Raw genomic sequence first — 18,498 nt, 5'->3', positions numbered from 1 at the left:
GGGGGCGATGCAAGGATGTGCCTCGAGCGACTCATTAATTTATTGCTTATTTATTTGGACATCCGTGTACAATACCAGGCCACCTGTAGCATAATGGCCGCACTGATTCAGGGTCTCTGCTGGAAGTTAGGAATTCTGGTAGTATTGCCATCCGACCCAATTGGCGATCACGAAGTAGGCACTTGTTGGCACCAAAAGGATGACAAAGTATTTGTAGTGGGTGTCACCCTTGAGGGCGTCAAGGAGCTACGAAGCAAGTCAGTCAGGAGCACATTGTGAGAACATGTTTTAGCGTACAGGGATGTCTGTACTCGGAATGAACGCACTGAGCAGAACTGCGTAGGCAGCCACTGCGAAGAAAGTTGCAGACAAAACTACGACAGCATGGCCAATGTGCAACATGGAGGTCGAAAGCAGAGACGCGCCCTGGGAACCATCTGGTTTCTGAGGTTCTAAACAAACTCAAACTTTCCGGCAATGCATATCGGTTGGCTACGCTTGGACGATGCTTAACACTTGACGACCACCTTCGTTTCTTGCTCATGGACGACACCAGCCGCGACGCGACGCAACAGATTCATCCTGGGTCGGTTGAAACATTCCTTACCAAGAATTTTGACGAACTCGCGTAGAAGGGACGATGGCCACCGCGACCAAGTCGATGAACAGGATCGCTCGGTGACAGACTCGACAGAGTCCTGCGAGCAGCCTCAGGCGGCAGCTGCGCCGAAGACGTTGCTCCCGGATATCCCCTCTGGCGAGCTTAGCTTTGACCTCGGTTTCGCAACGCCTGAGCAGACGGAGACTACCGAGTAAGCGATATGGGGTGGGGCACATTGTGTTATCTGACCTCCCCATGTACAGGTTCCAGAAGCTGCAAAAGCGAGCATCGAATGTCATGAAGCTAAGCGAGGAGAACGACAAACTTAAGGAGGAATTAAAGGCGATGACAGAGCGACTCGAGGCTGCGGAAAGGAGAAAAACCGAACTACAAGCGCGGCGCCAACAGGTCATGGAACCTCCCTCATCCTAGATTTCTCACCACTTCCTCCGGATCTTGCCCCGATATTCCCCAACGAATCAAATGTATCTTCATGTAGGCTTGACTTGAATCACATCACCAGTGTGACAAGATCCTGGGGCTGCCACGGTTGAACTGCTTTACGGCGTCCCTACCTTCGGTCGAGATTATTGGAGCTGCTGAGGAGCTCTATTCCTATTTCAAGAGCCTATGATTTAGGAAATTGCGTCGATCGATCGCTATTTCCCCTTGGGGCCAACTCACTTTTCGTTCATATAGCAGTCTGTTCTCCTTTCCTTTCCCCCCAAGCCCTCCTACTCAGGTAACGGCCTCCGCCTTTCGACTCAGAAAAATAGCTCACTGATATCAAAGTGTCTTTGGCAGCGATTCGAACTCCATGGCGACTAACACTACTATGCCCGCAAAGAACGAGTATGCTAGAAGTCGTATAGGCCAGCCTTTAGTTCGAAGGCCGTCCATTGATCCCTCCAAACTCTTACCCATGGACAAGTGAGTGGACCCATATTCTTTGGGCGCGGCTGCCTCAAGATGTGCTCACTGGTCTCCAGGACTGAACACATTGGAGGTCACGACGTTTTCAATGTTCTCTTCGTCGGCGCCGGTAATATTATGTTTGGTATGTGCCAAGGAGTTGTGTGAAGTGACTGTCACCTAAAGCATCTCCCCAGGATCACCCGAGGGTCCATGGAATCATTCCTTCCGTCTCGAGCAGTACGTACCATTTGACTATTGTCGGACCCACTTCTTATCCAACCTATTCCAGTAAACTTGGGCCGCGCTTGAAGGTCGTCGCGCTGATTGACCCTGACACACGACGAGCGAATGAAGTTCTTGGCAAAAAGCGGGACTCGTTCGTCGTTTCTGCCTATCAGAACACCAGGGTATGCAAGAACCTCGAGGAATTTGTCCAGACCATGACTCCCAAGGAGACGCCTCGAGCCGTCGTCATTGGGAGTCCCCCTATGTTCAGAGGCACCGAAAAGCCGGGAAGGAACATCGAAATACAACTTCTGGAACACTTCCCAGACGTCGCATTGTTCGTGGAGAAGCCGGTTGCGACAGGTCCTCTTGAAGAGATGAAAGATTCCTATGCAGTTGCGAAAGCAATAAGCGACCGCGAGACCATTTGCTCCGTCGGGTTCGTCCATTGCTTTGCAACGGAAGCTTATGATGCTCACTATCGGTCAGTTACATGTTGCGTTATCTCAAGGCCGTCCAGATGATGAAGAAAATTATTCACGACAACCATCTTACTGTCATGTGCACCATCGCTCGCTATGCTTGCGCATATGAGGCCATTGCAAAGCCTGACTGGTGGGACAAGTCCAAGAGGTGCGATGGACCGACTGTCCCGTCTGCCTAATTCTCATTACTATCGACAGTTTCGGGCCTGTGATTGAACAAGGAACGCACTTCTGCGATCTCTCTCGTTACTTCGGTGGCGAAGTCGATTTGTCCACGGTGGTGGCTCACTCCCTCGAATGGGATGAACATGCTGGTCAACTGTCCAAAATGACTGTCGATGAAAGCAAGATCGCACCAGAGAATAGAATCCCTCGTGTTACTTCCGCGACCTGGTGGGGGACTTTTCTTTTCCTCTTCGGCGAGCTTCGCTGATTCCTGTCAACTCCCAGGAAATATGAGAATGGTGCTGTGGGCAACTTTGTGCACGTGGTCGCCTTGCAAGGCCAGAACTACAGTTGCGAACTCGAGGTCTACGCGGATGGCTATAACCTAAAGTGAGTCGTTGTTCAGTCGGCAGCACATGTTCTGACGGTATCACAGGCTCGTGAACCCCTATGTCCAGCCCATCCTCTATATTCGCCAGCCAGGAGACGACAACGAAACTCAAATGACCTTCCCTGACGATGATCCCTTCTTCTCAGAAATTTCAAACTTTATCGACAAGATCGAAGATGATGACTCGGAATCGGGCAATATTCTCAGCAATTATGAAGGTAGGGGTCCACTTTGGAGTTCTATCTTGCTCGACTCGGTGTTCATTTGTTGATAGATGCCGTCCGAACATACGAGTTGACTTGGGCTATCCGTACCGCTGCTGAAGCGTCGAGGGCGAAAACGAAGGCTTTGGCCCAGTGACCTGGGACACGGAAAACCGTAGATCCCAGTAGAGGAAGTAAAGGCCACCCCTGGCAGATATCTTCTTGCGGTTCTGTTTCTTTTGGCTAGAACGAACAGGAATACGAAAGACATATTGTATTATTGGCCATCCTTTTTTGCTTTCTTTGACGGGTTCTCATCGTCTCCAACTTCGCTCCTCCCTTCCCTAGCACCTTCCACTTGATCCTCCACTGGGTGTTCAACCATCTTTCTCTTTACTGCTGGTCGTTTAAACTTTTTCTCTAATTTGTCCCATTCCTCTTGTAAATGGACTTTTAGTGTTGGGATGTTCTTCATGGCTGAGCCGCAGGTAAAGCAAGCGAGGCTGTCCTTCAGTAGGCTTTCGTACTTCTTTGGGTTTAGTTCTGTCACCTGTATAATGTTCAGAGAATAAGTGAATAAGTGGGTTGCATCGCATATTCTGGCTGACCTGTTCGAAGTATTCTGGTGTTGATTCAAACCACTCGAGAACGTCGTCAATATGTAGGAAGAAACCCAGTGAAGGATGAAAGGAATTGTAGTGTTTCTTCTTTTTCATTTTCTCAGAGACCAGGTCTGCAGAGAGGACATGCAAATGGAGATGCCTATAGTACGATGATTCAATAGGATTGGGGACGACTTTGGAGAAACTTACTCCATGGATGGTACAGCATGAAATCCGACCCACACACCCCATTTGAACCCGTAGCGTTCCACCATCTCTTCTTCAATCTGCCTCTTCACACTGTCAGCCTCACTCTTCAGTTCTTCGATCAGCTTCTTCGCCTTCTGTTTATCGGACGTTCTCAGTAGAGCCTTGAGATTGCGCAGCTCTTGAACTGAAAATTTGCCCTGGCTTTCCTCTCCAGCGACTGCACCATCCTCGATTCGAGGCAAAATGAGAAAGTGGAATATGGACTTGGGGTACGCATCGAAGATAGTCAGGTATTTGTCAGAGGACTGGAATAGTACAGCGTTGGGTAGACTGCTGGGCATTTTTGCCGCATATTGGCGAAGGATTGTGAGGTTTGACATTGCGGTGACGTTTGAAGCTCTGTCGACCAAACCGCGCTCAGACTCGTGCTGACTCGCGTCGCCGCCCACGCCATCAAATCAACGGAAGCAAAACATAAGAGGGCCTGAAGAACGCGGCCGTGACGCGTACAGTCATTACCCGGCCAGTGGGACAGCAAAATTGGAAATGTGTCGGAGAAATTCTGTGATGGCCTCTCCGTAAAATAAACTTGATACTGGGATGTAATATAGGTACAGGTACTAGAGTATGCAGTTAATCAATGGACTTGTGCAGTAAATGGATAGAAATTTGAAAATCAGTGAAGGTGCTCGTTATCGGCCCCATACCTAGCCAGTGGGACGTGACTGTCACATCAAGTCACAGATTGATGTTTCCTCAAAAGGCAAGGACCTCGTTAATCGTCTAAGTCCTTGACTTCCATTTCGTCGTCATATTGTTCGTTTTCATCCGCATCCTTCTTCTTTTCGAGTTGGACGAGGTGTTTACCGTTCAGTGTGAGGTCAATTTCGTGACACATCGTGAAGAGGATGGTTTTTCAGACGTGTCGCGTCTTTCCCCTTTTGGTGTGTGACAGGTGCCATCAGTGCTTGACCTCCCCCTCCTCCTCAAGACTAACGATTTCGTGGAATTCTTCTATTCAACCCATGTATACGCGCTAACGTAGTAGATACAAACTGAAGAAGCACTTATATCCCTTTTTTTCGCTCCCAATGAGGGTAGATATGAGTGAATCTTAAAAATACTGAAAAAATCACTTTTTCGACACCATCTACTGAGTATCGCAAGTGTCTCTTTAGACCGATAGTCTTCAAACTGCTATCCAGAGTGCATTACCTATCTATCTACCCCAAAACAATTTCTCCGAGGGAGATTCCATGACACCCAGGTTACAAAAATCATCCTTCCCACTGGGGGGTCATTTCCCACTGGCCGGGTAATGACTGTACTTTCCATGGCGTGCAGTAGAGTAAATCGTGTTTCTCGCTCTATCAATTACAACGTCGAGCTTGTACGGGCTCGTACTAAAAAAAAAAACGTAACAAAGCAACCAAAAGTAGCTACCAGACCAGAAAGCAAATCGAAACTCAACGCGAAGTCTTCAACAGGTCTCTCAAATCGTCGGAAAGTTCAACTCGGGACAAAACAGCAGCAGTCTCGGCGGCGGAAGTCTGTCCTGTTACACGGTTACGAAGTTGGTTAGTTTGAGAAGCTTGCTCGGCCTTTCTTCTATCGATATCTGCGACTAGCTGCGCAAAGGAGAGGAATAGGACCTCGGCTTGGGCGAGGGTGGTGTCGAGTTCGATCGTCATGCTGAGTTCGTTGCAGTACTGCGTCTTTGGTAAACTTCACTGTAGAATGTTTCCAGTGTACAATATCATACCTTTAGAATCTCGTCAAACTGAAGTAGGCGAAAATGAGCGCAAGTTCTGGCAAAGTAAATGACGTGTACAAACCTCCACCAAGTAGCGTAGAATCATGTCTCGGTGCGACTCTAGAACTGCCAGCGCGACGAAAAGAACGAAGCTGGTGCTGTAGTAATCTGTCCAGAGTACTTCCCAAAGCCGTAGAACGTCGTCGAACGGGAATTCGCGTTTGAACGCGATAAGAACCCATCTATGCAATCTGTCAGTGGGTAGCCGCGGGCTGGAGAGCAAACAAACCTGAAGCAAAAGAACAAATTCATTCCATCGGTCTTTTCTTTGGAAAAAGTCAGCTAGGTTCAATACGGTAAAACGTCTGAATGGCACGTACCAAGGTGTCTAAACAGTTCGGGATCCATGACACCAATCAATTGCTGAAGTGTTGAAAGCTGCTGCTTCATGCCGCTTTGATCTCTCAAGAAATTCTTCTTCTACACCGCCCGTCAGTTTAACAGATCCAACTTACACACGAAGCCTTACCATGCGAGTCATGTAGTGCACAAAACACCAAAAGGTCATCGCTTCATCACCCGCCATAACGACGTATAGAGGCGCGCATAAATCCGACATTCCCTGCACATATCCTAAACGCCCTCAGAGATGAAGTTTCGCAATCGAGTCAGGGTTCTACTCACCGAAACTTTTCTCGTAAAAGTTGTAGGTCAACAAAATTCCAGCCATCCGGTCTACGTGCTCATTGCTCGGAGACTGGGCTCCTATATCGTTCATGTTGGGAGATATAGTCGAGTAGCGCCTGTTGATCCCCTTCTCATCGTCTAGATCTGTTGTAGGTATTTCAGCGGGTGCCGAGAAAAGAGGCTGATTGCGATCTGTACGGCGACAGTCGACGTCTATTCGGTGCCTCTCCTGTACAGATGTAAATGGCCTGCCCGAGGAAATAGGGTAGTAAATACTGACCTCAATAACATCCTGTCGATCGAATACTTCTGGAACCCCACACCATTCGTCCCTGGTCTTCTGATAGATCTCCCTACGAAGAATCTGAGTGACCGACATCTCGACAAAGGAATGAAACCTACCGCTTAGATTTCCACGCCGCCTCCCTCTGTGCCGCAGTGGTGTCCCATTCATGCACACCCAGCAAGAACGGCCAAATCTTCTGTCTGAGGGTTCCCTTGGAAGAAATACCTCTCCTAAACACCTCCCTCCTCATCTCCTCTTCCCTGATCTTCGGCCTGCCCTCTCCATCAAACCAACTCTCCCAAGTATGTTCATCCACAGGGTGAGATGGATCTCTCAACGTCTTCGGTGGAGGCAAATTCGAAGTAGAATGCAACAACTCAAACACGCCCAACGACGATGACTCCTCCGCCAAACTCGAAGACGAAGGCAGCGCCTGTGCCTCCAGCCTCCGCGCCCTCTCACCCTCCTCAGCTACAATCCTCGCCCACCTCGCCAGATACACCCGTGCGCTCTCAAACTCACCCACTCCACCTTTTTCCACCCAACTGCCCCATTCACCGTTCGCGTTCACAAGACTCTTTACGGGATCGGGGAGGTGGGGCACGATGGGTCTGGCCAGGGGGTGAGAGAGGATGTTCTGAGCTGCATGGCGTGTGGCTCGTGTGATGTTAGAGAAGGACTGGAGGAGGGCGGTTCGGGCTTGTGAGCTTGACTGAGACTGGGCCGGGGAAATAGGTGGAGACCCAAGAGACCTGTGGAGCACTGAGGATCTCTGGGAGTACGGGTTACTCGACCCATTTGCTGTCGACAGAGGTCTGGGTCGTCGGTGTGCAGGCACTGGCGAATGTGAGTTTGCATATGACGACTGGGCGAGAATGTCATCGACAGCATCGTCAGAAAAGATTTGGGTCGAATGGGCCTCGATGTCGGCTCTTGAGGGATCAATCAGAAATAGGCTCGGTTGAAGGGTCGAGCGCAGCACATGGGCGTATTGGCGCAGTCGTGAGATGACGTCTTCACCGCCCCAAGAGGTGACGGCCTTCGGAACATGAGAGGTGCCTTGGGTGGGTGGCGGAGGGTAGGCGGTGACATTACTTCCAGAAGCAGTGGTCGTGCGGGGGCTTTGTAGCGTGAACGAGCTGGATTCGTCGTCGTGGAAGTGCAACGTTGGTAGAGTATCGCCGTTTATGAGATTGATTGCAATGGATCCATCTGGAGAGGCTCGAGTCAGTGCCAGGTTGCGAGGATACTTGAATGAACGCACACCAAGACGAGAGTGACGGCGGGTGAACAATGAGAGAGTATATGGACGTCAAAGGAACGGAGAATGCGTAAGATTCAGGTCTTTGAATTGGAAAGTCGATGAGCACGACGTCTGAAGATTGCACAGTCAGTACAAGGCTGCTATGCAAGGACCACTGGAACTCACCATCGTCCTCGTCGGCGGTGCCATGTTTCTCTTCAATCTTGACAAACTTGTCCCATTCAGATGGTCCTTTCTCATTCAACAGAGTCTCTGGAATCCATGCCAAGAGGTAAATAGGGTTGGTGGCCTCCTGAAGTTGGATCCGGTGAGCGATGTTCTCCACAACAGTTGCAACTGGGCGCTTACCCGCTTCACCAATGCCACGAAACCAGGAATGTTGTCTCTGGAATAGGCTGTTGGGTGAACATAGACCTTTGATTTGCTGTATAGCAATCTGTATCTCTCCGAGTCATCGTCGACTCTGGGGGCCTCTGTCCGCTTGATTTCGACCATCGAGTCTGACTATTGTTAATGAGCTTTGTAGACAGTGATTCAGGGATTTTTCCTACAGATTCTGTGGACAAGGTGCTCTCAAACGAGGAGGAAAGAGAAGGAGGGATTTGAACCATCAAATCGCAGCAGGTGCGAGATTATTTGTGCTCATGGGCTTTGCGGGAAAGACTGCGCGCCGCTGCGATTCCTGCACACATTAATCCAGCGTCATAGTCACGTGCAGTGCCAAGCCAACGGCTATAATTAGAGAGATTTCGAGAGATGCAGGATTGAGTGCAGCCTTCTTAAATTTCTCAAAGCGCGGGGATATTCAGGATGCGTGAATGGAAATGCAATAGGAAAGCGGCTGAATACAATGGAAAAAGTCGTCCCGAACTAATCTCCAGAATTTTACTTTTGGTATGACCAGACGTTTCTCAACACTAGAATCAACAAAACAGTGAGAACCACCAAGTTACAAGAAACGGAATTGGACTCACGTCCAGCCTTGGTCGCCAGTCTGTTAAGGGAGTCATCGCTCTCTCCCTGGGATCTCACTTGGCCGCTAAGGGCAAAGGTGGTGCCAGTGGTAAGGGCCCGGCCGTTGGCGTCGACATCGGCGATGACAATTTGAACGGATGCGTGATCCTTAGCGGTAATGAGTCGGTCTATTAGACAAGAATTCCTGCGTTAAATCGTTGCTATTCGTTTGAGCCAAGTAATAACGCACTGGTTGCCGCGCATTTGCGGGGAACGTAGAGATCGACAAGGACACCCTGTATACATCGCCCAGTGTCAATGCCCTGCCTTGCCCATCGTCAATAATGCAGACTTACAGCGTCGTTTTCCATTGTATCGTCGGGGATGTGCTGATTAGCGGAGCGGTGCTGACGATGAGTACGCTGAACCTTAATTTTCAAAACTGTACAGTCGGCCGTGTTGCCGAAGACCTTTCGTTCCTAACACGAACAAGCACAAACAAGGCGATTGATTGAGCGCTAATTCTACTGGCTGCAATGCGTATCCACTTTCTGCAGAATTTCTTCAGCATTGAAACCCATCGGAAATACCTGTCTAACATTAACGTTGATTCGCGTGGTTTTCATGTATCGCGCGAAAGGTCGCCAGTCGTCCGAGTCTCCTTGTAGATGAGGGGGAAGGGTCTCCTCCAAGATTCTAGGCACTCCGTGGTATGCTCGCCTTGCCACAGGTCCTGACATGATCACAACATCGCCTGAGCGAAGGAGGAGAGGGATTGGTTCAGATTCTCGAGTGTTTCCACCAATCAAGAAGACAGACGCGTTCCCGAGGCTACGAAAATCAGCGTTGGATCAGGGGATGAAGCGAAGCAACTTACGATATCGACACCAAAGGGGATGTTGCACATACTTCGGAGCGGTCGACATGTGCCATGAGCGTGTCCTTAGTTTGGTAAAAGTTGACGATTCCAGCGTCGGGTTCTTGAAAAGGTTTTAGCCAAGGGCCTGTTAGAGGTACAAGAAACCCACCATATGTATCTCTCCAATATTTCCACTCTGGATCCTCAGGTTGCTCCCATTCGAGTTGGGTTCCTTCGTAGACCTCCTTCCAATCAACGGAATGAACAGCCTTGCGACAGATGTCGTGCAATTCTTCGTCAATATCTCCCTTTCCCTGCGAAAAGTCGTACTGTTTCGTGCCCCAGTGGTAATACCATCCAATATTCGCCCATCGGAGTTTGTACAGCAGAGACGACGCAGAGGCAGGTTGGACAGTTGCAGAGGGCGCCGGTGGAGGTTTCGGGGTCACGACCAATTCTTTCACGTTGTCTACGGATATGGGGGTGTTGTTGACCAGTTGCCGAGGACCAGGGGAAGGAACATCCACTACATCTGAGTCCACAGCTTTTGGGCGGATGGTGGTTTCCGGCTCCTGGAGGTACCGATTCCAAAGACCTTCCTTTGGCAGGTGATAATGGACATCGAGGTTGGTGGGATTCGGGTGACGAGCTTGCCTCTCCAAAGCCCAGCGAATGAGGTTTCGTTGGTCTTTATGAGAGACAAAGGAGGGCAGAATGACTAGGCCTGATACAGACTTGGCGTTATATTTAGATGGTTAGATCGACACTGGTGCGCACCAGGTATGTCTGGTATTGTGTAGGCCGACCCAACTCTTCTATACTCGACGGGATCTAGAGAGCCCTTCCAAACACCTTGGGTGATCTCATGTTCCCTTGACGGATCTAGTTGTGCGAGATCGAGGACATTGGAGAGATCAGGCGGTGGAAAGCGGGCCTTGTATCGCTTCTCAGCGGCTCTGAAGGGTGTCCAGTCCTTTTCTGAAACAGGAGGCCTGTTCTTTGTAGCTTTGTAGAACTGGCGACGGGCCTTCTTGTAGGCGGGAGACTCGGGATTGAGGAGGTCAGAGGTCGACATTGAGAATGAGCACAACAGAGCCAAACAAGGAGGTGAATATGACAGGGAAAGGCGTGGACTTTTCAGTCTCGCTTCGAATGCGAAGTACGTTGGGCGGCTAGTCACGACTACTAATATTCTGCATGTCTCTATGGATTCCGCGCAGCTGCCCTGCGAACCTCATCCACTCGTCTAGCCGCGCAGCACTTATCCAGTCAACAAACAAAAAACTCGTCCTCGCCGCTCGTTCCCGTCCGCTACTTTACAACACACAATCCCTTAATCCTCCCCGTCTCCTTTCAACCTCAAATGCAAAGCCACCACCACCTTCGTCGCCGTCTTCAACAGTCAAGTCAGACTCTTCTGCGCCGTCCAAAGACCCTGAAGTGAAGACAGCAGCGCCACCTGCACCCAAGGAACCCCAACTCCCCCTCTCCACCCGAGTTTGGAAAAAGGTCAAACACGAAGCCCAGCACTACTGGCACGGTTCCAAGCTGCTCGTCTCCGAAGTCAGAATCTCTAGCAAGCTTCAATGGAAGGTCTTGCAGGGTCACACCCTGACACGCCGTGAACGACGACAGGCAAGCTCATTCTATTCCTTGCCCCGAGCCGTGCTGACGTTGCACCTTTGTAGTTGAAACGAACGACTCAGGACCTCATGCGTCTCGTCCCCTTCTCCGTGTTCCTCGTCGTTCCTTTCATGGAATTGCTTCTCCCTGTGGCTTTGAAACTCTTCCCCAACATGTTGCCCTCCACCTTTGAGGACAAATACGCGGCGGTCAGTCATCGTTTTTTCCCAACCTCGCCGGTCACGTCACTCATGACAAAATTCTAGGAAGAGAAGCAACGCAAGCTGCTTCGAGTCCGACTGGACATGGCCAAGTTCTTGCAAGAAACGCTGCGCGAGTCAGGCCTCAAAGCCAATGCCCACATCGTCGGTTCCGAAGCCTTCAAAGAGTTCTTCCGCAAGGTTCGCGCCACTGGTGAAGTACCCTCTTCAGCAGATGTTATCAACGTTGCCAAACTGTTCGACGACGACTTGACTCTGGACAACTTGTCTCGTCCTCAACTCGTCTCAATGTCACGGTACATGGGCTTGAACGCCTTCGGAACGGACAATTTCTTGCGTGGACAAATCCGAACTCGGCTTTTGCATCTGCGTCGGGACGATCAGCTCATCGACTCGGAAGGTGTTGATACTCTCTCGACTTCGGAACTGCAGGCTGCGTGCCAGTCCCGTGGTATTCGAACCGGAGGAATCTCCCCTGCTCGGCTGCGCGAAGAGTTGACCACTTGGATTCATCTCCATTTGCATCAACGTGTTTCTGGTGTTTTGCTTATCCTCGGACGTGCTTTCAACTTTGATCGCAAACCTGGCGACGATGAAGATGGCAGGTCAGCCGTGATTCAAAGCTTGGAGAGTGTCCTTTCTGGTCTGCCCGATAACCTTGTAAGTTTTGTCTTGGAATGTATAGTTGAGTTGTTAATGACACGGCATCTAGCTCAACGAAGCCGAATTGGAAGTGGACGACAACGCCAGCTACAAGCAGAAATTGGAAGTCTTGCAACAACAACAGGAACTCATTGACGATGAAGCCGAGCAGGAACAGAAGGAAGAAGATGCTCGCCGAGCTAAGCGTGAGGCTGAAGAAGCTGAAGCTCGTGCTGCCGAGGCCTTGCTTCCTGACTCTGAGGCACGTTCTTCTATCATTGAAACACCCTTCCAACGCTCACACATGCACATAGCTCCATCCCGAAGTCCTCGAAACTCCTAGCCCCACTGACGCACGTCTGACCGAAGATCAGCTCAATGAACTCAGCGACGCCCTCATGGTTCTCTCCTCTAAATCTAGCGTGTTGAAGGAACGTGACGAACTCCGCGCACTGATGGAAGAGAACTTGCAAGCCGAGGAAGATCCCAAGTCACCCTCTGGTGCTCTCACCAAGCGCATTCGATCCATGTTGACCAAGATCGATACCCAACTCCAGGAATACGATGACCGTGTTGGAAGCTCCCTCCAGTTGATCAAGGCTGACGCTCAAGGAAGGATCTCGGTTCAGGATCTTGAAAAGGCGTTCTCTGTCATTAAGCATAAGCCGGACGAGGAAGTTGGCCAAGCCGTGATCCAAAAGTTGGACGTTGATCAAGATGGATATGTCGAATTGGAGCATGTGCTAGGGCTCGTGAGGGAAGAGGGTTTGGGTACGCCTTCTGCCTAGTTTGTCGTTGCTGTCTATACTGACCGACATCTAGGAATTGTCATGGATGACGATGCGCAGACTATCATCGGGCAAGGTCACGAAATCAAGAACTCCAAGCCCAGGAAGGAGGACATCGTCCAGGAATAGAGGAATTAGACTAATACCCTCTGAATTAGATTAATCAATCCGCTTTTACTTTGTTTTGTTTATTTATTTGAATCTCGTTTGGTTGAACATTAGATATAAAACAATCATCATTACTTTTACAGAAATCCGCAGCCGTCAGTGTGTCGTGAGATACCAAGTAGTTACTAAGAGAAAAGCAGATGCGAGCAGAGGGAGGTGAAGCAAAGAGCCAAAATATAGAATCCAGTTGAATGGGGAGGGCAGAAGTAGGTTCATCAGCAGGGCATTGACCAAAAATCGCGAGCGTTACACGTCAGACAAACGCTCCTGGTGGTCGGATAGGGTTCAAGTAGGGATGGGGTCAACGCGAAGAGACGTGACCGAGGGCAGCTTGACCTCATGCGACTCGTCCGAGCGAGATTCCGGGCCTTTACTTGCAGCTCTTGAAATGGCGTTCGACTTGGTAGTGTTGGATGAGGTGTCGCTCACAGGTTCGACCATAACATAGTCGTCATCGTCGTCGCCTGAAGTTTCGGCCCATAGTCTGCCAGCTTGCAATGCCAAGACACCTGTCAGCGCAACACTGCAGATGAGGTGGTTAGAGGCGAGGTCGAGTGTCGCGGTGCGGAGGGCTTGGGGGACAGCGTCTTTAATCTGATGCATAGGGATAGTACTGAAGTTGGCAAAGATGCCTTGTGGTTGAAATGGGAAAAAGGCTAAGGTGTTAGAGACTTGGCGCTTAATGGCATTTGAGTTGTCACACGTACTTGGAAGAACGGTGTTCAGGTAAATGTAAACGGTCGTTGCAAATAGGACTGTGGACGGCCATAAGTATGATGTGGTTATGGGGCAATATTTTAAGACGTACATATGCTGCCTCCATCGAACATGATGTTTTCGGCACGGAGATCGTTGAGACTCCACAGCAGGGTTGTACCTCCAAGCGTTGTGATGGCTGCGAGGAAGTAGAGGGTCTCTGGTGGACCCTTTGCGAGAATAGAGTAGTAAGATGCTGCGGTCCACAAGTGCTCATCTGTGACGGGGGACTTCCACAGGGTGAGCGAGTCCGCAATCCAGTGGGTGAAGAGAGCACCTGAAACACCAACAGGTCAGTCGAATACCAGGTGTATTGCAACTATGAATATTTACCCAGCAGGAAACTGGTGACACAAACGACTACACCTGCTCGGACACCCATTCAAGAAAGATTAAAGGAAATAAAGAAAAGGGTAGGTGGTTGTTTGAAGACAGAGTGGGGTTGCTGCGTCGACCGATGATCGTTTGACGTGCGGTGCTTCAAACTTTTGACAAGCGTCCTGAAATCAAATTCACGTGGCTTCACTTCTTCCATTCGAAATAATGGCTTCCACCACTTTGCGCTGTTCCTCTGCTTTTCGTCGCTGTCTCTCCTCCTCTTGGACGGTCAACAGACAATTGCTTCGCGGATTTGCTTCAACGACGTCCTTGCGCGATGCTAACGCGACGACGACGGCGAACCAGGGCATTCCTTGGTTCGTAGACCCTGAGCCTGTGGCAAGACGGACACCACAATCTATACCTGCTTCACGGAGACAGAATGCGCCCCCAATACCTGAAGACACGCCCGAAGTCTTGAGGGAACTTCACGCTCAGCTCTTAAAGTCCCCTCATCTGGATATATCGCAGCTAGTGGTGACTCCAGCCGTTGCACCACCTCCCGGGCCCGAATTGCCCGAGCGTCTCCCGCAGGGGAGAAGAGGACGGGGTGGAACTTACGCTGGAGAATCAATCTATGATGCAACGAGTGGGCTATGGAGTTGGTACGTCTATGCTCAGGTGAGTCCTTCTTCCCAGAGTCCTTCGGTATTCAGGGTTCAACTCTTGCGTCAGGTGAAAGAAGGAACTGAGGGACGGGGAGCTATCGACTCTGTTGTTCGGGCTGTGCGCAAAGTGGTGAGTTGGAGACGTCCCCGTCCAGTTTGAACTTGACAATGACGAATATCTCCCTTAGCTGCTCGAGCGAACTCCACCTGTGACATTGCCTCCCAAGTCAAAACGCCAAATGAAGACCGGCTGGGCCATGGTTGATGCTGGAAACTTTGCCGTCCATATTCTCAGCAAGGAAGCCCGAGAGAAGTACTTTAGTGATATCATCCCCCGGTGATTATTGGTTTTAGGGAATGAAATCTGGCGTCACCTCTCTCCACGAAAGCCTGTCTGGTGTATATAAGTGAATTGAAACTGTATTCATTAACAACAACAGTCTTTCAACATGTCTCTCAACGATACCAACATGCTTGCTCAATCCGGCCGAAGTTCGGTTTACCCTGGCATTGCCAACCCCACTGCCGCCAATGACAATACGCCTGATCCCCGACAGGCCAACTTTGTGGGTTACAATCCCCTACCTGGTTTTGTAGACGATTCCTAAAGAAGGATCAGGTTAACGACCCGACGTCAGAGGCGTTCGGTGCTGGCGCCAGCCCCAGTTCCTTCTCTGGCCACCGGGATGCCAAGAATACGCTGAAGCAACAGGCCGGTGTTGTGGAAGCGCGCCCTGGCATCATCGAGTCCACCAACATCGATCCGTTGAATGAGAACTCGAACAAAGGTAAGGCTTATTGATTACATTCTAACCAATCGTTCGTGTTCATGAAAATCCAGAGGACGGGTGGGCGAACGCGACCAAGACACCTGGTAACGCGCCGACCAAAGGCATTGTGTCTGGAATCACCACCCAAGCCACAGAAGTTGCCAGAGGAGCGGCTAACACGGCCACTGGGGCTGCCAAAGTCGTATACGGAACGGTTGTAGGAGATGAGCAAACGAAGCAAGTGGGGCGAGAGGCGATCTATGGGAAGCATTAAATGTAGTAGTTTATTCCCACGCTGTACCAATTTGAGGTACAATTGGAAGCGATGATTCCAGTTGAACCGCAACCACGACCATGTCGAAAAACAGAGCTGGCGGCCTCTATGGAGGCATTCAGTTTTCTTCTGGCACAACATACCAATCCTCTGTTTCTCAATCTGTTCAAGATCCTGACCCACCCAAGTCTGAAGTCACACAAGCAGACCCCAAACCCGTCGCCCAACCTGCAACTTCGTCGGCAACAACGACGACCGCTGCGACTACTGCTTCAAGTTCGAGCTCAACCGCAACGACAAAGTCCACAGCTGGTATCTCCATACTCAACATGTGTCTAAATGCAACTTTGAAATAACGATTCCTTTCCTGCCTATCCTTACCTCCAACCAATTTGCAACAACAAAAAAGGCTGGTCTGCAGCTTTGGCATTTGCCCCCATTCGAAGACCCGCAGCTAACAAGGCTAAACCGACTGCACCACGAATCCCGATTGGCGCGTCGGTGTTGACCTCCACCACGCTGTCCACCGCTGGTACCACCACCGCTACCACCCCGGGGTTGTCGTCCACCGCGGTCATTTTTGCACCACCACAGTTGAAGACCCCTGAAGCCACCGGCGACACATCTTCAACTGTAACTGGGGCTGCAACTACCACAACTGGGGCACACACTCAGAATGCACAAGGATGGGGAAAGAAAGTCAAGCCGCCATCCATGGTGCTTGACGAAGACGTAAATGGATTCAAATCACACAAGCGGAAAGTCGGGAAGGGCAAAGGAAAGAAGGTGCGCCCCTAACATCTTTTAGCTTTTTCGCGTGGGGTCCTGAAATGAGTTCCGTGCAGAATAAGCATGTACAACCCGTGAACACCTGGGACCCGATGGACCAATACGACCCTCTGAGACCCAATGACTACAACGAGTACAAACTCTGGAAGACCAGGGAAAGAATTGAACGACGGGAGCGCTTGGCTGCAGAGCGCCGATATCAATCGTCCAAGGATTATGGTCGTAGCAGGAGCTACTCCGATTCAGATTATACCGGCTCCGACGACGATGACAGACCGCGCAAGACAGGTATGTCATTTGGATTGATATTTCAGGGTGTAAAGGTTTATAGTCTGTAGGGCGCTACGAAGGAGAAAGCTTCGATCGTTGGAACCGAACAGACGAGGAAAGGTCGAATGTTCCGCGCGACCCGTCGCCAACTCCTGTGGTCATGGACAAGAACCTCTCAGGGGAAGACGCTTACCTCCGTCGTCTAGCCATGTCGCAAGGACGCAGCTATCCGCCACTCGTCGAACCCGATGCCGTGGAAGGATCCTCTGCAGTGCCGACCCCGACCCCGCCGCCTGCTGCCCCTCCTCGAGAGCAGACAGGTGATGAAGCCTACCTTCGACGCCTCGCCATGTCGACGCGACCCGCGGCGCCTCCACCGCCAATGAGGACTGCTTCCCCGCCACCTCTGGCTTACAATCCATTTGCTCCACCCACTGTGCCACCTCCACCGGCTGTCGTGGCTCCTCCAGTTGGCACTGCACCTTCACTTGAGAACAAGGCGGAAGAGATGAAGAAGCAGGCCGCAGCCATCGCTGCCAGGCTGAGTGCGATGGCAAGCGCGGGAGCTGCAACTTCGGCCTCACCCACCCCACCGGTACAGACCCCAGAAGAGGATGCAGTAGACAAGAGGTATGGTCTCTACTCCGATATCATTGCCCAAAATACCTAATCCTATCTATCTAGGCCGGGACAACCCGGATTCGGCGCCCGTCTTCTTGCGAAGTACGGTCACAAAGAAGGCCAGGGATTGGGTGCGGACGGGTCAGGCATTGTCAATCCTCTTACCTTGGAACAAGTAGCCTCTGGCGGCAAAGGAAAAGGAAAAGGACCACCAGGTCCGAAGATTGGAAAGATCATCAACAACAATGAAGATCGGCGTGCGAAAGAAGACCTTGTACGGTTCGGAGAACCCAGTCGAATTCTGGTTCTGACCAACATCGTCGATCCCAACGATGCTGATGACGAGGATCTTCGTCAAGATATTGGTATGTCTGGTTTACATTTCTTTGTATGACTGATGAGATACTGATTACACGGTGCAGGCGAAGAATGTTCGAAGAATGGGACAGTTGAGAGAGTTCTTGTCCATGTTGTTGACCCACTGCCACCCAACTTTGCTGAGGCGGTACGGGTTTTCGTCGTCTTTGCCGGACCAGCTGGGGCGTGGAAGAGTGTCCGGGAACTCGATGGAAGATACTTTGGAGGGAGATCTATCCGAGCTAGATATTATCCTGAAGCCAAATTCCGTCAGGGAGACTTTTCCGTCCCTCTGTAATGCACCTTCATGCGTAACCTTTGCGCAACTTTCTTGCGTTATACTATTGATTTCTTTCCCTGTGGCCCCGAACATGTTACGAGTTGCTATATGGTGGATTCCCGCACGCATTCTGCGAACTACAACGCGCCCAGAGGATCGTAAGCTACTCCTGACTTCCTCTGTTCGCCATTTCCGCTCGATGTAGGTGGAGGCTTTCGTGGAAGCGTGGTCGATGGCAGCCCAATCACTGGTCGACTAAAGCTTGACCGTGTATGGTTCCAAGGTGCAACCTTCGCCAAGTCTGCTCCATCCGATGAGGAGGTTACGATCGATTTGTTTGGAGAAAACGGGTT

The 18,498-nt window shown here is 50.7% G+C and overlaps 11 protein-coding genes across 11 annotated transcripts; 6 read left to right on the top strand and 5 right to left on the bottom strand.

Moving 5' to 3' along the window:
• Positions 1 to 126: 126 nt before the first annotated feature.
• Positions 127 to 402, bottom strand: CC1G_04302 (hypothetical protein; the record flags this gene model as incomplete). The annotated part of the gene is made up of 2 exons (XM_001833271.1): positions 127 to 246; positions 298 to 402. The coding sequence occupies 2 exons, from the start codon at positions 400 to 402 to the stop codon at positions 127 to 129; spliced, it is 225 nt and encodes a 74-aa protein (XP_001833323.1).
• Positions 403 to 542: 140 nt separating this feature from the next.
• Positions 543 to 1,033, top strand: CC1G_04301 (hypothetical protein; the record flags this gene model as incomplete). Its single annotated transcript, XM_001833270.1, has 3 exons — positions 543 to 586; positions 633 to 812; positions 865 to 1,033. The coding sequence occupies 3 exons, from the start codon at positions 543 to 545 to the stop codon at positions 1,031 to 1,033; spliced, it is 393 nt and encodes a 130-aa protein (XP_001833322.1).
• A 385-nt stretch (positions 1,034 to 1,418) lies between these two features.
• Positions 1,419 to 3,142, top strand: CC1G_04300 (NAD binding dehydrogenase; the record flags this gene model as incomplete). Its single annotated transcript, XM_001833269.2, has 9 exons — positions 1,419 to 1,531; positions 1,591 to 1,658; positions 1,711 to 1,753; positions 1,806 to 2,180; positions 2,231 to 2,374; positions 2,425 to 2,619; positions 2,677 to 2,781; positions 2,828 to 3,000; positions 3,057 to 3,142. 9 exons carry the CDS (start codon positions 1,419 to 1,421, stop codon positions 3,140 to 3,142), a joined length of 1,302 nt encoding a protein of 433 aa, XP_001833321.2.
• Positions 3,143 to 3,262: 120 nt separating this feature from the next.
• Positions 3,263 to 4,138, bottom strand: CC1G_04299 (hypothetical protein; the record flags this gene model as incomplete). The annotated part of the gene is made up of 3 exons (XM_001833268.2): positions 3,263 to 3,535; positions 3,594 to 3,747; positions 3,798 to 4,138. The coding sequence occupies 3 exons, from the start codon at positions 4,136 to 4,138 to the stop codon at positions 3,263 to 3,265; spliced, it is 768 nt and encodes a 255-aa protein (XP_001833320.2).
• Positions 4,139 to 5,263: 1,125 nt separating this feature from the next.
• Positions 5,264 to 8,282, bottom strand: CC1G_13918 (GTPase-activating protein gyp7; the record flags this gene model as incomplete). The annotated part of the gene is made up of 12 exons (XM_002911832.1): positions 5,264 to 5,506; positions 5,560 to 5,577; positions 5,633 to 5,792; positions 5,840 to 5,876; positions 5,931 to 6,030; positions 6,080 to 6,183; positions 6,235 to 6,466; positions 6,518 to 6,590; positions 6,640 to 7,735; positions 7,788 to 7,898; positions 7,953 to 8,079; positions 8,136 to 8,282. 12 exons carry the CDS (start codon positions 8,280 to 8,282, stop codon positions 5,264 to 5,266), a joined length of 2,448 nt encoding a protein of 815 aa, XP_002911878.1.
• A 309-nt stretch (positions 8,283 to 8,591) lies between these two features.
• Positions 8,592 to 10,675, bottom strand: CC1G_13917 (hypothetical protein; the record flags this gene model as incomplete). The annotated part of the gene is made up of 8 exons (XM_002911831.1): positions 8,592 to 8,704; positions 8,762 to 8,929; positions 8,992 to 9,037; positions 9,098 to 9,220; positions 9,341 to 9,572; positions 9,619 to 9,721; positions 9,770 to 10,324; positions 10,378 to 10,675. The coding sequence occupies 8 exons, from the start codon at positions 10,673 to 10,675 to the stop codon at positions 8,673 to 8,675; spliced, it is 1,557 nt and encodes a 518-aa protein (XP_002911877.1). The 3' UTR covers positions 8,592 to 8,672.
• A 79-nt stretch (positions 10,676 to 10,754) lies between these two features.
• Positions 10,755 to 13,125, top strand: CC1G_04297 (MRS7 family protein). Its single transcript, XM_001833266.2, has 6 exons — positions 10,755 to 11,235; positions 11,289 to 11,432; positions 11,490 to 12,113; positions 12,167 to 12,352; positions 12,401 to 12,857; positions 12,909 to 13,125. Exons 1-6 carry the CDS (start codon positions 10,798 to 10,800, stop codon positions 13,001 to 13,003), a joined length of 1,944 nt encoding a protein of 647 aa, XP_001833318.2. The 5' UTR covers positions 10,755 to 10,797; the 3' UTR covers positions 13,004 to 13,125.
• Positions 13,126 to 13,327: 202 nt separating this feature from the next.
• On the bottom strand, positions 13,328 to 14,180 carry CC1G_04296 (hypothetical protein; the record flags this gene model as incomplete). Its single annotated transcript, XM_001833265.2, has 4 exons — positions 13,328 to 13,674; positions 13,750 to 13,797; positions 13,851 to 14,075; positions 14,132 to 14,180. 4 exons carry the CDS (start codon positions 14,178 to 14,180, stop codon positions 13,328 to 13,330), a joined length of 669 nt encoding a protein of 222 aa, XP_001833317.2.
• Positions 14,181 to 14,341: 161 nt separating this feature from the next.
• On the top strand, positions 14,342 to 15,125 carry CC1G_04295 (hypothetical protein; the record flags this gene model as incomplete). Its single annotated transcript, XM_001833264.1, has 3 exons — positions 14,342 to 14,797; positions 14,852 to 14,914; positions 14,973 to 15,125. 3 exons carry the CDS (start codon positions 14,342 to 14,344, stop codon positions 15,123 to 15,125), a joined length of 672 nt encoding a protein of 223 aa, XP_001833316.1.
• Positions 15,126 to 15,233: 108 nt separating this feature from the next.
• Positions 15,234 to 15,828, top strand: CC1G_04294 (hypothetical protein; the record flags this gene model as incomplete). Its single annotated transcript, XM_001833263.1, has 3 exons — positions 15,234 to 15,350; positions 15,404 to 15,572; positions 15,626 to 15,828. The coding sequence occupies 3 exons, from the start codon at positions 15,234 to 15,236 to the stop codon at positions 15,826 to 15,828; spliced, it is 489 nt and encodes a 162-aa protein (XP_001833315.1).
• An 80-nt stretch (positions 15,829 to 15,908) lies between these two features.
• CC1G_04293 (DRT111) lies at positions 15,909 to 18,163 on the top strand (the record flags this gene model as incomplete). The annotated part of the gene is made up of 6 exons (XM_001833262.2): positions 15,909 to 16,140; positions 16,283 to 16,614; positions 16,674 to 16,905; positions 16,956 to 17,517; positions 17,572 to 17,873; positions 17,931 to 18,163. 6 exons carry the CDS (start codon positions 15,909 to 15,911, stop codon positions 18,161 to 18,163), a joined length of 1,893 nt encoding a protein of 630 aa, XP_001833314.2.
• Positions 18,164 to 18,498: the final 335 nt, after the last annotated feature.

The sequence above is a fragment of the Coprinopsis cinerea genome (genome assembly GCF_000182895.1).
Source record: "Coprinopsis cinerea okayama7#130 chromosome 2 map unlocalized cont3.2, whole genome shotgun sequence".
In the NCBI taxonomy this organism is placed as follows: Eukaryota; Fungi; Basidiomycota; class Agaricomycetes; order Agaricales; family Psathyrellaceae; genus Coprinopsis; species Coprinopsis cinerea.
The sequence above is the reverse complement of the archived record's forward strand: the minus strand, read 5'-3'. Positions and strand labels throughout refer to the sequence as shown.

Coding starts and splice junctions, on each gene's coding strand:
- CC1G_04297 (XM_001833266.2), top strand. CDS start 10,798: ATGTCTCTATGGATTCCGCGCAGCTGCCCTGCGAACCTCATCCACTCG. Junction 12,114..12,166: donor CCGATAACCTTGTAAGTTTT/GTCTTGGAATGT, acceptor AGCTCAACGAAG/CCGAATTGGAAGTGGACGAC. Junction 12,353..12,400: donor GCTTCCTGACTCTGAGGCAC/GTTCTTCTATCA, acceptor ACATGCACATAG/CTCCATCCCGAAGTCCTCGA.